We start from the raw sequence: 16,130 nt of genomic DNA, 5'->3' as shown, positions 1-16,130 counted from the left end.
CTTGAGAGATGGTACTTAGACGATCAAAGCCCTTAACCACGTGTATGATCAAGGTCATAGCTAAGGAAGTACTGCCTGTTATGGGCTGAATTGTGTCCCCCCAGATTCAACCCCCAGCACCTCGGAATGTGACTGTATTTGGAGAGAGGCCTTTCAAAGGGTGATTAAGTTAGGGTGACCCTAATCCGATCTGACTGGTCTTATAAGAAGGGGGAGTTTGGACCCAGACACCAGGGATGTGTGCGCACGGTCCGTGTGAGGACACGGGGAGAAGATGCCCATCTACACGCCAAGGAGGGGGAGGCCTCAGGAGGAACCAACCCTGCCGACGCCTGGATCTCAGACCTCCAGCTGCCCGGCCGGGACCCCTGGGCAACGTGGCTCGGGTGCCTCACGTTCAGATCCGGGAGCGCCAGGCATTTCGTGATTGTATTAAGCACCACGCTCCTGGGCCTGAAACCTAGGATGGGTGTGGAGAGAAGGAAGGTGCATCTGGTCAGATCTGAGTGCCCCAAAGATCACGACCGTCTGTCCCCCAGGGCCTGAGAAGAGCCGTGGGGCTTCCTTCGCTCTGGCTGGAATCTTCCAAACCTCAGATCGGCGCCTCCTCAGAGGTGCCCGTGTCCCAGCTGCAGCCTCACTCACCGGGGAGCTCATCAAACACCTAGAATCCAGGGCGGAGGCGCGGGGTGGGAGAGAGTTAGCAGCCCCTCAGGGGGCCGACGTACTCTGAAGTGTCTCTTGGCTCGGGAATGACCCCGACGCACCCACCCCCTGAAAAGCGCTGCCTGGCCCCCTGTCACCCCTCAGCGAGTCTCAAACTTCGAATCCACCTGTAGAGTTTGTTTGAAACTGCAGATTCCTGGGCCAGCTCCCCGAGACTCCACTGTAGGTCTGGAGGATGTTCCAGGTGATTCCACACGTGGGGTTCACGGGCCAGCCCTGAGACGCGCTTCCCCCGCGCGAGTGTGTCTCTGCACCTGTGTCCATATCACCCACCGGCCGGATCCCCTTCCTCGCCATCTCTTCTGTTCCTCAGCTCCTGCCTCCCCCCCTGCTCTGCACTTGCAGGCTCAGCTCAGAGCACCTCCCCCGACAATCCGACGCCTCTCGTGCCCCCCTCCCAGCCCGCCCCCGGCCCGGCCTGCTCTTGCCGCACAGTTACGGCCTGGCCGGTGCAAAGACAGGGACCAGGGACGGTCCTGTGCATCCCTGACCCCCGGGGCCTGGCACTCAGCAAGAGGTGGACGCTTGTCGGTAGCCTTTCGGTTCAATTTATTTCCGTCCAATTCGATTCAGTGCAGTTCAACTCAATTCACGTCAGCATAATAAGAGCCTGTCGTGAGCCCAGCACACAGACGCGGGCCTCCGCCCGGGGGAAGGGCCTGTCACCTGGACGCGTGCCCCACGAAGCATCCCTCATCGCGGCACCAAGCCCTCCCCGCCCGGCTCGTCTCTGAACATCCCCTACGTCGACACCGGCAGCCGCTAAGGTGTGTGTTCCAGCCTCCACGTCGCGGGTTGGCATCCCGCCCGGGTCGCCGTCCCCGTGACGGGGAAGCGCAGGCCAGACGGAGCAGCCGGCGGCGTGGGGCCCCGGGTCCACGCGTCCTCCCGCGGGCGGAGGACGACATCGCACAGCAGCTGCGCCACGGAGGCCGCTGAGCCCTGGCACGCAGCCAGCGCGGCGGTGGCGCCTCCGCAGAGCCCGCCGAGGGGCCGGCGCCGTCCCGAGGGTCACGAGGAGGGAGGCCGGCGTCCTTGTGCAGCAAGCAGCCTTGGTGGCGGGGCCCGGCCCGCGTGGCGAGGGATGGCGGCGCTGCGGGAGGGCCGGTGACATCAGTGCGCCTCCCCCCTCCTGCGTCTGAAACAACAAAGGGAGACGGTCAGCTCCTGGGCGGCCTCCCTGCGGGGTCGGGGCGCGGGGCGGCCGGCGAGGCCGGGGCCCAATGACGCTTCGTGCTGCTCTTTTGGGTCCAGATGCCCAAAAGCCCTGGAGAATCCCCTTCCTCCTACCCCGCCCCCCATGAAGAAACAAATGGAAAAGTCTCGGATTGGGGGCCAGTTTCTAAAATGAGTCTATTCTGCGACTCCCAGAAGAAATCTTTATTGGGATTAGTCAGACTTTCATGCTCTGAGTGAGGATCTGGCATGAAACGAAGCCCAAAGCGTAGCCACGCGCCAGGCGTAAAGCAAAAACCCACCCAGGCTCGTCCGGAGAGACTTGGAGGGCTCGGCTCTGCAACTAGAGCGGCGCCCAGAGTCTCACTCACTCTTGCATTCACTCAGCAGACGTTTGTCGAGCGCCCGCTCCGTGCCAGGTCTGGACTGGGGCCTGCGGGAGGGCAGGGCGGCCTGGGCCCCCTGAGGCCGGTGCCCAGGGCGTGGCGGGCCAGGCCGCTGACCTAAGCCCGGCGCCGGGCGTGCGGGGCCTAAGGAAGCTTCCCTCGAGGAGGAGGAGCCGGGAGACCGCGCAGGGCCCCACCTTCGCCCGCGGTCCGCGCCCATGTCACAGGGACCGACGGGAAGGGCCGGGCGCCGTGCCGCGTGTCTCCTGCCGAAAGGGCGCGACCTGAGCCCCGTCACGAGGACGCAGCGCACAAGGCCCGGCCGGGGACACGCGGAGCTACCGGCCCGCCCTCCCTCAAGGCGCCCGTGTCCTGAAAGGCCGAGGAATCGTCCAGACCCAAGTGGCCCACGGACACGTGACAAGTGCACGGACGGCGTGAACCCGGACCGGCCCCCGAAGCAGGAGGACGGGCCGGGGGCGGTGCTGGGCCAGGTGGCGAGCGCTGGCCGTGGCCTGTGGCCTGGCGGTCACTGCACCGGTGTGGCACATGCCCTGGTCAGAGCGCGTGCCCGTTCCCGGGAGGGGTCAGGGACGGTGCGGGTCTCGTGCAGGTCTGTCTGTAGCGAAGGGCAGCAGTTAAGGATCTGGGTGAAGGCGGAGGGTGTGGGAATTCCTGTGCCGTGATTCGCAGTTTTTCTCCAAGTTCCGAACTGTATGAAAATTAAAGGCTGCTCCCAGACTCGGTGCCGGCCGGGCGGGTGAGGGCAGGGCACCGGCGCCGCGTGTGGGCGGAGGGCGGGCGGGCGGGAGTGCGAGGCTGGGGGCAGAGCGGGCCTGGGTTCAGAGGTCGCACGGAGACAGCAACAGAGGTTTGGGTCCGGCTCCTGCAGGCCGTGGGAGGGACCGGGCCGTCGCCGAGGGTCCCGGTGGCGCCTCGTGGCCGGGGTTGGGGGGACCGGACCGGCGGTGGCACCGCAGGCACGGCCACCACGTGGGCGCCGCGTGTGTCCCCTGCTCACCGGCCGCGGGGAGCCCACCCACTGGGGACCAGGGCCGCGTCCCAGGGGCTGTTAGCAGGTGGCGTGCAGGGGGACCCGTCAGAAGGGGCTTTTCCTGTGGCGGTGACGGCGCCACGGAGTCAGGACACCCCGAAGGAGGTGGTTCAGGGAAGGAGCCCCCCGCCCCGCGTTGAGCTGGAGGTGTCTGTGGGACACGGGGGTTTGGCGGGGCGGGTCCGGGGTCCAGGTGCGGGGCAGAGCCGCCTGTGTCAGCTCCCGGGGCGCCTCGCCACCTCTCAGGAGCCGGGTGGCCGCGGGCAAGTGGCTCTGTCCATGGACACCTTGGTCTACATCCCTCAGCAGTAACTGGTGCTACTAGATCCTCCTCAGACGGGGCTGGGGGCCCCGAGCATTGAGAGTCAACACGAGGGAGACGCTTAGAAGAGGCCCCGGGTCGGAGGAAGCGCTCACCACCTCCCCGGCGGCCACCACCACCCTCAGCTGGCCTCAGGCATCCAACACGAGGAGAGGAGACAACGGCGGGGGCCAGTGAAGCAGCCCCGTTTCTGTACAAGGACAGGGGGGCCACTCAGGTCCAGGCTGACACCGCTGGCTGCGGCGCGTGCGCTGTCCCGCCACAAGCTAGTCCAGGGCTTCCCGAGGGCACGCGGGGCCGCCGGGCGAGACCCAGACTCTCCTGGCGAATGTTCTGCAGTGCAGTTGTGGGAGCACCGGTGGCGGGCATTAAAATGCAGATTCCTGGGCGGAATTCGGCAGCTCTGGCCACGGCGCCCTAGGCAAACCTCCACTCCTCCACCCCCAATCTTACGGGCAGCAAGGTTGGTGAATGCCGCCTAAGAGCAAGAAATAGTTGTTGAAGTGATTCATTTGGAGGGAGAAGGAATGGCAATTATTTTCATCCTTTATCTCAAGCAATCATTTTGGACCCTTTAATTTCCATTATTCAATAAAATAGGTAAAGATTTAAGTGGGCAGACAATTCCCATCATTTTAATAAAGGCGCTGTTTCCTTGGGAAAAAATGAGGTTGAGGTAGTTATTATCACTTTTTACTTGAGCCTGGATAAAAGATTTTTGACAAAGGAAGGCGTGATAGAGGTCTTCACGCACACAAAAGACAGTTGTAAGGGAGAGAAAGCAGATTTTTTAAAGATGATCTGGAGGGCAGAACTAGGACACAGACCACAGGGTAGCTGATCTGGGCTCCAGCAAGAACTGTCTACTAGCTGAGCTGTCCAAAGATGGGATAGGCCACCTGGCCAGGTGGCCAGAAAGCTGGCCTAGATGACTCTGTGGATTCTTTCCAGCTCTAATGTTATATGAGGCTCTATTAAGTACAGAAAAAAATATAAGGACCACACCTTTTAAACAGAATTTCACCATTCTAGGGAAAAAAAGTTGATGATGATGGTTTTCAGTTGGCTGACAAATGAACATTGTTTATGGAATGAGGAAAAAATACATTCCTAGTAGTGAAAATGAGGTTACTCTGGGCCAGGCACTGGGATGGCTTGCTCTTCTCATGCAGTATCTTTAACAAATCCAACCAAACACTTGGCGTATAGTGAGGGCTTTACATTGATTGAACGTTAATAACTAACAATTTTAGTTACGATTATCCCCATTCTAGGGAAGAAGACACAGGTGGGACCGATTAGGTGACTTGTGTAAGATTGCTAAGTGGGTGAGTCTGGATTCAAACAAGGGCTGTTAACCGTCATACTCATGTCCAATGAGAGAAAGTATTTCACGAGTGCATCCGAAGTAAACACGTGAGTGTGGACGTGGTGCAGGCAGAGCAGACGGGCAGTGGCTTTGTCTGAGACCAAGTTTCTCTTGGGAGACAAGGCCCCAGAGAGCACGTGCTGTGTGTGTGGCCAGCTCTCCAGGTGACACGATCACTCAATCCAAGTCACTTCATTGACGTCTTAGCAAAAGCAGTTGTTTGCACTTTAGTCCCGTGTTTGGTTTGGGGTGGAGGTGGAGCACAGGACGCCCAGGCCGGTGGGTTGCAGTGTTTGGAGTAGGTGGCTTGCTTTAGGGGAGGACAACTCCTAACAGTCTGGCGATGCCTTGGGGCGGCCCTGGGAATGAACCGTCATGGCTGTACCACCCGTGAGCAGCAGAGGGCAGCAGAACACACCCGCGCAGACGGGTTTCAGGGGGCCTGGGAGTCAGGGTTCTGCTTTAAAATGTTTCCCTGTCACTTGGAGGATTCTTGCAGAGGAGGAATACTACTGATTTAAAGTTATGATGCAGGTAATGAACTATTCCCTTGTAAGAAAATTAGCAACTTTTTTTTAAGTCTTAATGACCCAGCTAGCCTCCTGACTTGAAACTCTCCTTTTGGAGCTGTCACCTCTGATACCTTATCTCATTGTCTCAACTTGATATAATTTGCCAAACTTGGATTATACGTTTAACGAAAACTATTTAAGTTTACAATTCACTCACGATTTGGGAACTTACTTGATTGTGTGAAGCTCGGCTGTGACACCCTATTGTTTCACTTCCTTTTCTGGAACTCACCCACGGGATTTCACTTGAGCCACCTTCCCGGCAACTCCTGGGCACTCGCTTGCCAGTTTCCTTGGCTCTGTTTGGTAAATGCCTCCTGGTGGAGCTGCAGCCCCCGTCCCTCCCTAGAATCCTCACTGCGCAGATGAGGCCGGCAAGTCGACCTCTTTTCTCCTGGGTTTTCAGTGAATGGGGACCGTGCGGCCACCGGGAGAACCTCCGTATTACGAGGGAGGCAACAGAATTCTGTGAAGGCTCTGGACACAGACCAGCCCGCGTTCCAGTCTCAGCTTTGCCACTTCACAGTCGACCGCGTCTTAGTACGTCACTGCTCTTGTACATTCAGTTTCCTCATCTGCAAGACGGGGGTGTTACCTACTTCACTGCAGGGCTGTGAGGTTAACTCGTATTTATTAAACACCTACCACATGCCAGGTACCGTTCCAAGACTTGGGGACCCGGTAACTGGAAACTCTTGCTGTCACGAAGCTTAAAATTCGAAAAGGGGGTGACGGGCAGCGGAAGGGCCAGGGAGCGGTGAGGGACGAGGCCGACACCCAGGGTGGCGCGAGGCGTCGGGAGGGCAGGCGCCCTGGACGAGGGAAGGCTGCGGGGGGCGCCGATGCAGGGGGGCGTCTGGGCAGAGGGAGTCACTGCCACGGTGTGGGGTGGGGCCGTGTGGGCACCAGGGCTGGGAGGGCCGGCAGTGCCAAGCACGGGCTGGCACAGGCCCAGATGGAGATGCAGGTGGTTTATTAATGTGAAGGCGTAACAGATGAGAAGCAAGCCTGGGTGCCGTCCAAGGAAAACTCTTTTGAGGATTTTCTACCAATCCATCTTGATTTTCTCTGAGCATGTAAAGCGACAGAAACATCTAAGTTTTCGAATGGGCTCACTTTCTTTCTGGGCTACAGCCAAGCTGCCTACAACCATTGCGATTATTATACTCATCGTAGGAGGCTCAAATAAATTTAACACTTGTATTTATTTCTTCCATTCTAAAATATAAGCACATTACAAACACTTTGAAAAGGAAAAAAAATCCACCACTCTACCACAAAAACTGCTTTAGCATTTTGTGTATTTCTTTTCAGACTTTGGACTGATCTGAAATTTACTTAATACTGAGCGTTTCAAGCATTGTAGAGAAGAAATTAAAATGCTGGTTCTTACTGCCCTAATATTTTTTGATTCATTTCCTTTCAGCAGAAAAGACTAAAAATATTACATAGTTACAAAGACTAAATCGCCAGAGTATGCACAGCTTCTAATCAAAAGTTGCTTTTTCTATGAAGAACACATTAATTCAGCTCTACCACTCACAACAAAATCATGGAAAGAAGGAAATTCTCGGTACTGACTCAGTGATATACTGATGAAGTTAAACCAAAGAGGCATCTCTGCTTACTTAAAAACGTTTAAACGGTCAGAGTATGTAGTCTCTAATTACTGGGAACTGAAACTTAATATGCGCACACACGTACATACGTACGCGTGTGTGTGTGTGTCAGGGGGAGGTGTCTTACGACCATCATTTGAAAAGTCAAAGAGCTCACAGCCAAACAGCACATGTAAAGCTCATCTTAAGTCTTCTTCATTCTAAAACAAAACTTGTCACTTGAAATGTCTAAATTCTGTATGTTGAAAATATGTAAAGCTTTTTACAAATTCCAGAGAGAAATTAAGATCAAGGTCATAGCTTCCTTTCTTTGCTTAATATTTTAGATGCACTTTGTGCTCAAAGATGAAGACCTAGCAGTAAAACGCACTGGCACGTTACAAATCATTCTGTATTGAATGCAAATCCTTTCAAGATCAGCTTTAATTAGTGATATGCAAATAAAGAGATGCGTTTGAAGATGAGTTTAGGCAGTAGGTTGGACCAATGGAAATAACCAAGAAAAAAGGGTGTTCTTGGGTTTACCAAACTGGAAAAACTGTGATTTCCAAATACTCACTGAGCAGGAACTTTTCTCAAATGTTTCATTAACTAGTCAGTCCTAAAGGTGGCCAGATAACTTTCTCACTGTCACCAGATAAAACCCACACTGCAGAAGAATGTTTTGTCATAAATAGCCTGATTAAAATACACTGCCCACTAGAATTAAAATAGCAGACACCCAAGACCTCTTGCAGTGAAGTAGGAAATGTAAAAAAAAGTATTTTGAACCAGAGGTATTTTTGCCTATGCTGAATAGATTCGGATTTCTTTAAAGTTCTTAAGTTGTTAAGATTTTGAAATGGAGAGAACTGAAATCTAATTTAATTCATAGCAGAGGTAAATTAGTAAGAATGTATTAAATATTTAAGGGCAAATCACTGTACCTGGGCCTCTTTAAGATTTAATGTTGGATAAACAGGAGTCATGTTACTGAAGAAGGACAGAGATTTATGGAGGGAAATAAACATCGGTGACTTGTTGGTTTGGGGTTACAGTAAAACATTTAAGTGAAAGTGAATCACGGGCAGCTAGAAGGGCAGGGGGAATCCAAGGGCCGGCGTCCAGGGGCTAGACGCACAGGTCAAGGCCGGGGACGAGGGAGCGGAGATCCCAGGAGAGGTCTTTGGGGCAGAAGCTGGGCTGAAAAGAAGAAGACTGAAGGCCCAGTGAAGAAGGGGAAGCCCGAAGCCCAGGAGGACCGGAACCGGAACAGCCAGAGGGGCAAGAGAACACGCCAGACTGAGGACGAGAAGGTTTCCGCCCAGGGGCACGGGAGGACAGAAGCCGGGACGGGGAGGACGGGGGGGACGGAGGCCAGGCCCGGAGAGAAGTCTCCCGAGGATGTGGAGACGGGACTTAGTGCCAGGAACGGAGGCGCCCCGGCAGGCGGCTGCGGGCGCGGGCAAGCCCTCGAGGCACAGACACGGCGGGGCGGCCACGGCCTCTCGCCGCTCAGGCGCCAGCAGGTGTGCTGTCCGGGAGGAATGCGACGAAGGCAGGTCCCCCACGGGAGCCACCCTCGCGCCACCGTGCGCCCTGCAGCTTCGGGACGGCAGCCTCAGCCGCTCCGGGTCGCGCTTCCACTCCGTGGGGACAGAGGCCACCCCTCGCAGGGGCACATTTTGAAAACACGCAGCGGTATTTTAACTGTGAGACGGTCACTCGGTCGTGAACAGGATGAGAAAGTCACGCAAGACGGGAAAGTACTGCAAGTCTGACACTCAAGTGCCCGGCGCCGCAGGGGCCCCGGGCCTGCTGCCCGCTCCCCGCGGCGCCGAGGACCCCGCCCCGCGGGCGATGGCGGTGCGCCCCTGGGAGACCGGAGCCGGCGGCCGGGCGTTCACGTACACTCGACAGGTACCCTGACTTAGGGCACAGAAGGGGCCTACCTCGGAGAGAAACTGCCAAGCAAGTCCTGCGTGGCGCGACCAGAGCGCGGTAAGGCGTCTCGCGCGTCAGCCGCAGCGCAGCACCTCGCAGGCGTCGGGCCCGAGCCGGCGGGCGGGGCGGATTAGCGAGGCGGCGGGCGGGGCCGCGGCGACCTGACGCGCATCTGCGCCCCCCGAACGCTGCTCCCGACCAACTCGTTTCTCACGCTCCTCTCTAACGTGCGTTTAGAGCTTGAGCACCCGTTTTGACAAATGTGATTCAGATGGATGATGGGACCAATGGATTTCTGAAAAAACGTTAAGGCCGATGATCTTTGGCTGGCTCGGTCTGAGGCTGTAAGAAATTCTGAGAGGCGTTTCAGAACTGTTTTTTGAACGGCGGGCGATGGCATCAGTGGAACGTGTGCCGCCTCCCCAAGTGTCCCGAGAGCTGCGTGTGCAGGCTCTAACACCCCGGGCAGCCCCGGAACGCTGGTTCATTAGTAGACCCATTATTAGAGCTGGCCCCCTTGCATGTCCATCTTAAGGCGTTTACTCTTTCATTAAAAACGAACACTGTTTTACTTTTCTATTCGGTAGAGTTTAACCATCACTCCACAACGAAGCCCAAAAAGCACTACCCGCACCTGCGTCGCGCGCGCTTCACGGGCTGTTCCTGCAACACGGCGTTTGTGGCAGCACTCACCCACGTGCCGGGCCGTGTCCTCGGCACCTCATAACCCCGGGGGTCAGGCACCCCAGGCTGAAAACCCAGTGCCTCCAACTCAGAAGAGCGAGCCGGGATTTGAACCCAAGCAGACCGATGCGAGTCCATTCTATACCTCAGTCCTCTTTCTTTTTGCTAAAGTAAACTAGATTTAAGGAGAAAAAAATCATTTGACGTTGTATTAGGCAAAGGTACGAATCAAACTGGGACTTCCAGGTATTTCTCAATGTAAAAAACACACCGAGACGCCAGAGGTGAGCTGCCTTCTCACCGTCACCACTGGTTCCTGGCCAGGGCAGACTCCGCCCTAATCCCCAGGCCGGCACACCACGCGGCCCCACCTCTCTCTGTTCAGCCTCACAGAACTGCCAACAATAGATACTGGGTTTTCAGCAGGACTCCTGAACACAGCCCTCTGGAAGACGGCCAGTAAACACTGGCCCACGTTTCCTTGTCTTCTTCAAACCCTTGTGTTAGGTTTCCATGTGAGGGCTGTGAACTAGAAGCCGGGACAAAAGGCCAGCAAGACACAAAGATCATGGCCCAGCAGACAGGCCAATGAGACAGGATGAGGTGATCAGTCGTTCACAGGTACCGTAACAGAAAGATACGTGAGGGGCGGCAGGGGATCAAGAAGGGCCTAGCCAAGTCATCTTCAGCTGTGGTTTCTGAACTTTAAATAAGGGCTGTCCTTCCTGTGTTCTCCAGGTGATGCTAGGTTTCCTTTTTAATGCTCCATTGTGCCCTACTGAGGGAAACCGCTGTCTGAACAGGAAGACACGACAGATGCCTAACCCGCTTCCCAGCTCCATCCCCGTGTGTGTGTGTAGCCCAAGAACAGGGAGATCATCACTCTCACCTCTAACACGAAGGTGAGTCTTTCAGTCCTTGAAAATTCAAACTAGAAAACCCACCTTGAAGAAAATGTTTTTAACCATGATTTTGAAATAACCATGAGGTTATTTGAACTTGCTAGTCGCTGGATTCTAGAAAACCAAGTATTTGTTTAAGCTGCCCGAATGCTTGGTTTTATAAAGTCTCCATCTTAAACCTGGTACAGGGAAGAGAATATATAAGATCCAGAGTAAGACGGGTCTGAATCCAGAGTCAGTACAAAACCTCGCACGAGCTTCTTAAACTCGGAGGTTTTGGTTTTTCCCATGTGTATAAAATGAACAGTTATCACCTTCTTTCAGTGGGTTGTTGTGAAGGTTTATGAGATGATAAATGGAAAGGCCCAACGGAACACAGTACATGGCTGATGTTTAATAAATGAGCTCCTTTCCTACTGCCTTAAAAAAAAAAAAAAGCAGCTAAATGGTACCCAAACCCTAATCATATTCCTATATGATTCCAAAATCTAAAAGAAAAAAAAACTCTAAAACTTCAGATTATGTAATTAACTACTGTGTAAGTCCAGCCTTTTGTGGAAATGGAAAAGGAGTAAGAGTCCTGAAGAAATTATTTAGATGTTCACAAGTCAGTCCCCAAGTTTTGTCCTTCCCTCCTGTTCTCTTCTAAGGATGATGATCTTACGAATACAGATCAACATTCCATTCACTTGAATAACCAGGGTCTTGTTTATGTGTCAAGTTGCTCTTCACTAAGCTGGAGATACTAGTTCAAAGAAAAGTAAGATTTTATTTAATAAAATTAGAGCAAATTTGTTCATTTTACAGCTATAAATGATGCCGTCCAAAACTGTGGTAAATTACTTCAAGTGTATCCGGAAATGTCTTTAAATGCAAGGGTGTAATTTATCAAAATCTTGCAGAAATGATGTGTATTGCGCCAAGTTCATTGGTTAAAAAAAAAAAAAAAAAGTTATTTAAATGCTCTAGCCAAATAAATTTTCCTTCATACCAAGGGTATGGATATCATTGTACCACAAAAGATGAATGCTATATAAGAGCCTCACATACTGTTACATTTATCTACTCCTGTACCTCCAAAATAGCACCAGTCATTAAGGAAAGGCTTCAATATCACATCACCACCGTTTGCTTCTTCCCAACAGAGCCAAAACACAATTCCAGGCTCATGAACTGCAAATACACCTTTAGGGCAGGGCAGTGACTTTTTAAATTTTTTTTTTTTTTAAGATGTAAATTTGCCTTTTCCTCCTATCAAAGTCACTATTTTCTGAAGCTTATTTAAAATGAAAAACTTCACTAGAGTCAAGTCAATGATCCTTTCCCTCTGATTTCTCTTTTCCTCAGGCTTCTACCTTGGAGGTACCATTTCCCTCTTCAAGGGGGCAGGAACAGTCTTACAAGTCACTTACTATGTAAGACCATGAAATGAATGATGCAGCTGTACAACCAAGGTGAGATCCATGCTTTATGAACACATTATTCTCACACGTCCCAGTGACAGGCTTAATACACAAGATTCTCAGTTCATTTTACAGACTCTGGAACCAAGTTGTTCAAAAGATGAATTCTGAAACCATGGTTGGTGTAGCAAATTAATATATCAAAACAAACAAAAACTTCAAATATTTACATTTAAAAAAGACATTTAAAAAACAGGCTACTTATTAAGTAAGTGTGCTTGAACAAACCATGTGTGGAATTGAATTCCATTCATTATGGAGTTAGTTTCTGTTAAACACTGACACTACAGAGACCCCTGGCATCTGAGGACTTCAAAATTTAAGTGTTCCCAATCTATGCTAAAAAATAAAATATGACATAATTTCCGTGCGCTAATTTGAACCTCAGATATGGAAGGTCTAATACATATAAGGCAGATTACTCAGGAGTCAGAAGGCCTGGCACTTGTAACTCAGCGTGGCTTTGCCATTGCCTAAGTATCACCAGGAATTCAATAAAATGCTCTGTAGAGGTCATTTAAATTTTTTGATTACACCTTACTTCATTATGTCCTAGTAATTTCACAAATTTGGACATTCACAAAAATGTTTTGAAATATATCAATATTCCTTGAGAAGGTGGAGGGTCTCCTATATTACATCAAATAAAAACCATGCGGTTTCTTAGAGCTCACAGAGCTTTCCAAACTAAACTACTGATCATACAGCCCAATTAAAAACTCAAACACTTTATATTACAGGTATAGAAAGTTTATAGCTCAGCACTGCCAATATAGTTAATTTGACACCTTAGCCCTACTTGCAAAGCGGTTAACAGCTTTACAGTAACTTGTTTTATCGTCATTGTCTTTGGCTCAGATGTTTAAGGACTTAAGCAACTTGGAAAGGTTTCTCATTTGTGTTGTTTCGTTGTTTTTTTGTGTGGCCACGGGTGCAGGTGGGGATTATAGTAAAGAGGGGTCAGTTCATTATAATGAAGACAGATCAGGAATTAAACAAACAGCTACTAAAATTTCACTTACCATTTCCTTACAAAATTTCGTGGGAGAATATGACTTGACTTGAAGACAGAGGGAAAAGCCTCGGATGTGTTCATACTGTTTTACTCTGCTGCTTATCCAGCCTGACAATAACGCCAAACTTAATTTACTACCTAGGGCAAGGGCAACTAAGAGGGATTTTATGAAGCCCAATTAATTTTGGTTCTGATACCTTAAGTGCTTAAAATTTTGGAGTTCTTTAGATTAACTTTTGGAAAAAAAAAAATCAACAACCAAAATACCCCAAAGAAAGATTAGATAAAAAACAATTGGTTAACCATTAAAAATTATCTATCAACTCTTTTAACAGGTTAGGATTAGTTGGAATTTTGCTTAGTCTGTAGACCAAGGCAACTTTTCTTAAGCAAGATGCTTCTATTAAGGAGAGGAAAATGCTCTCTTAAAAAAACAAAACAGAGTGGTCTAAAAATCATCCCAGAGCTATCTCTTGGGTCAGAAATAGAACAGTGGACAACTCAGTTTCCACATATGTACCTTTTTTCTTTTAAAAAAAGAGAGTGAAGTTGGTTTTATGTATCAAAACCAGAATTTTCATGTTTCACAATTTTGGTGCTAGAGATCCCCAAATTCCTTGAACTTATTTGGGAAGGTTTCGGAAGGTGCGCATTATAGTAAACAGCAGCAAAATACCAAAACAGTTCTACTGCTAAAAAGCAGCTACGCCTGCTCGTGCCTTTAGAATACTAGTTGTAAAACAGCAACAACATACAAATTTGTGCCATCAAGCGGGATTTGCGCTATTCTAAAGAAGAAACGTTGTTTTCTTTAAAAACAGTCCAAGGCAGGACATCTACAGTCATACAGGGCAAATGCTGAGTTTTGGGGGAAAATGTCAGAAAATGTCCAAAAGGAAGAGACAATAGCATTATATTTAGTATTCTAAAGGCATGCTTCAGATAGTTCAACAATGATTCTGGTAAGACCAACTGCTCACATACATACACACACACACTCACATAGATTTTAATGGTTTTAAAAAAACCAAATTTGTTACTTTAGAAAAATAAATGCAGTGCATTTTCAGCAATGTTACCGCCACAGACTCTGATTGCTCAGTCCACACATTAAGTGGTAGTTGCCTTCTATGGTGATATAGCTTCTCTGCACTAATTCCCATCAGGCCGAAAAACATTAGGGCGGGTTAAGTAAAGACCGAATTGTTGCACAAAGAACATTTACTCATCAGATCCCACCGATCTCTTCTGTGCCCGTTTCCTGGGCAACCTTCTTGGTGAAGCTTTATCTGGAAGAAAAAGAGAAAGTTCTGACTTGCCTGGCTATCGTGTATGTGTTCAATTCAAAAGCATTTTCCTTCAACTTTACCATTAAGTTAAGAAAACGACACATGCAAGAAGACCATCTAATAATAAATACCTCTTATCTAGCATAGGTTTTTTAACCTTTAAAATAATCCTTCAAGAGGTAACTCAAAATGAAACTCTACCTACTTGTAAGTTGCTAAGTAAATCTTAAGACTTCTCATCACACACAAAAAAATTTTTTTGGTAACTTTGTATGGTGACAGATGATGACTTACCGTGGTGACCACTTTCCAATGTGTACAAGTTATCTATCATTATGTTGTATACCTGGAACTAATATGTCATTCATTATATGTCAATTAAATCTTTTTGCAATTAGGGTGGGAAAAGATCTAATCTTGATCACTGTAATGTTGAAGCTACCATACAAAATCTTGAACTCTACAGCTCAGCATGTTTATACATGATACATGCATAAGTAAACTCTTTACAAATAGCATAAAAATTTTATATTGATTACAAATTAAAGACTTAATATTTATAAATGCAGTGCCATGCAGTTTGCATAATTTTTGGTAATTTCATAAATTTACCTGAAATGAGCAGCAGGTTAAAGGAAATTATACAGCACATCAATACTAAAAGCATCCTACGCACATAAGCACTATCTTTTTACTTTTTTCTCTTATGTTAGAGTCTTAGTGTGGTCTATTAAGCAAAAAATAAACTAGTGTTGAGTTTCTTCCACTTCTATCCAGTAAGGAGTCATCTAGAAGTTTCTTTAAAAAGTGAAAGACTGTCTTCTGACCATTGTCTTTTTCATATTTTCTAGGAGCACCTAACCTATTAGGAACGTAAGTTCTTTGCGGAATAAGTTACACATTACAATTATTTTTCCAGTTTAAAAAAATATACAGTAAATGTTTACAAAGAATATTTAGAAGCTAAAAATTCTTTTCAAAAAACTGCTTAAGAATTAATGACTGAAATATCACGTGAGAGCTGGCCTCAGTGCTTTATTGAGGTTGGTAATGATGTGTTTTGGGGGCTCCAGTGCCTAAAGCTGAGCACAGAAGCACTTTTCTGACAAAGAAAGCCTACAACTTTCATCAAATTTTCAGAAAGGTTAGACTATGAATTACTGCGTCTTCTACTCCTAAATAATTTTTAAACATAAGCAGCAGCTGAATAATCTTTTTTTTTTTCAAAAAATGCTTCAGAATCTAACAGCCACCTATGTGGACACAGCTGTTACTATGGATTAAAATGGTCCTTACTGACTCCCAACAATGTCAACCCCCTGCAGCAGGGTTTTAAATACAGGAATACACAAAAAAGAGCCTCGGAGAACCTGCAAAGCCTGTTCGTCCAACACACATGAATTTCACTCCATCAGTAAGACGGCCGATCCAACTTACCTTAACAGTGAGTCTAAAACCTTCCCCTCCCACATGTCTAGCTCATCAGAGTTAAGCAGCAGACAAATGAAACACACACAGAGCAGCCCGGAGTCATCCAGCTTTGGGGAAAATGGCTCCAAATGCCTCAACAGCCTAGAAAGTGGCGTTTCATTTCAGCAAAGAACAGTGAAATGTGTATAATGGTGCTTCT

The 16,130-nt window shown here is 49.2% G+C and overlaps 1 protein-coding gene across 1 annotated transcript in view; it reads right to left on the bottom strand.

Moving 5' to 3' along the window:
- Positions 1-1,258: 1,258 nt before the first annotated feature.
- The window catches only part of SSR1 (signal sequence receptor subunit 1), a 31,679-nt gene continuing 16,807 nt past the window's right edge, over positions 1,259-16,130 (bottom strand). Inside the window, exons 8-9 of the mRNA XM_082347778.1 lie at positions 14,437-14,500; positions 1,259-1,864 (exon numbers count right to left, since the gene is read on the bottom strand). Of these exons, the coding sequence (XP_082203904.1) occupies positions 1,840-1,864; positions 14,437-14,500 (89 nt within the window). The 3' untranslated portion in view covers positions 1,259-1,839. The remainder of the gene's footprint in view (positions 1,865-14,436; positions 14,501-16,130) is intronic.

The sequence above is a fragment of the Balaenoptera borealis genome, assembly GCF_965194805.1.
Source record: "Balaenoptera borealis genome assembly, chromosome: 12".
Lineage (NCBI taxonomy): Eukaryota > Metazoa > Chordata > Mammalia > Artiodactyla > Balaenopteridae > Balaenoptera > Balaenoptera borealis.
This window is presented reverse-complemented; position numbering and strand designations above follow the sequence as displayed.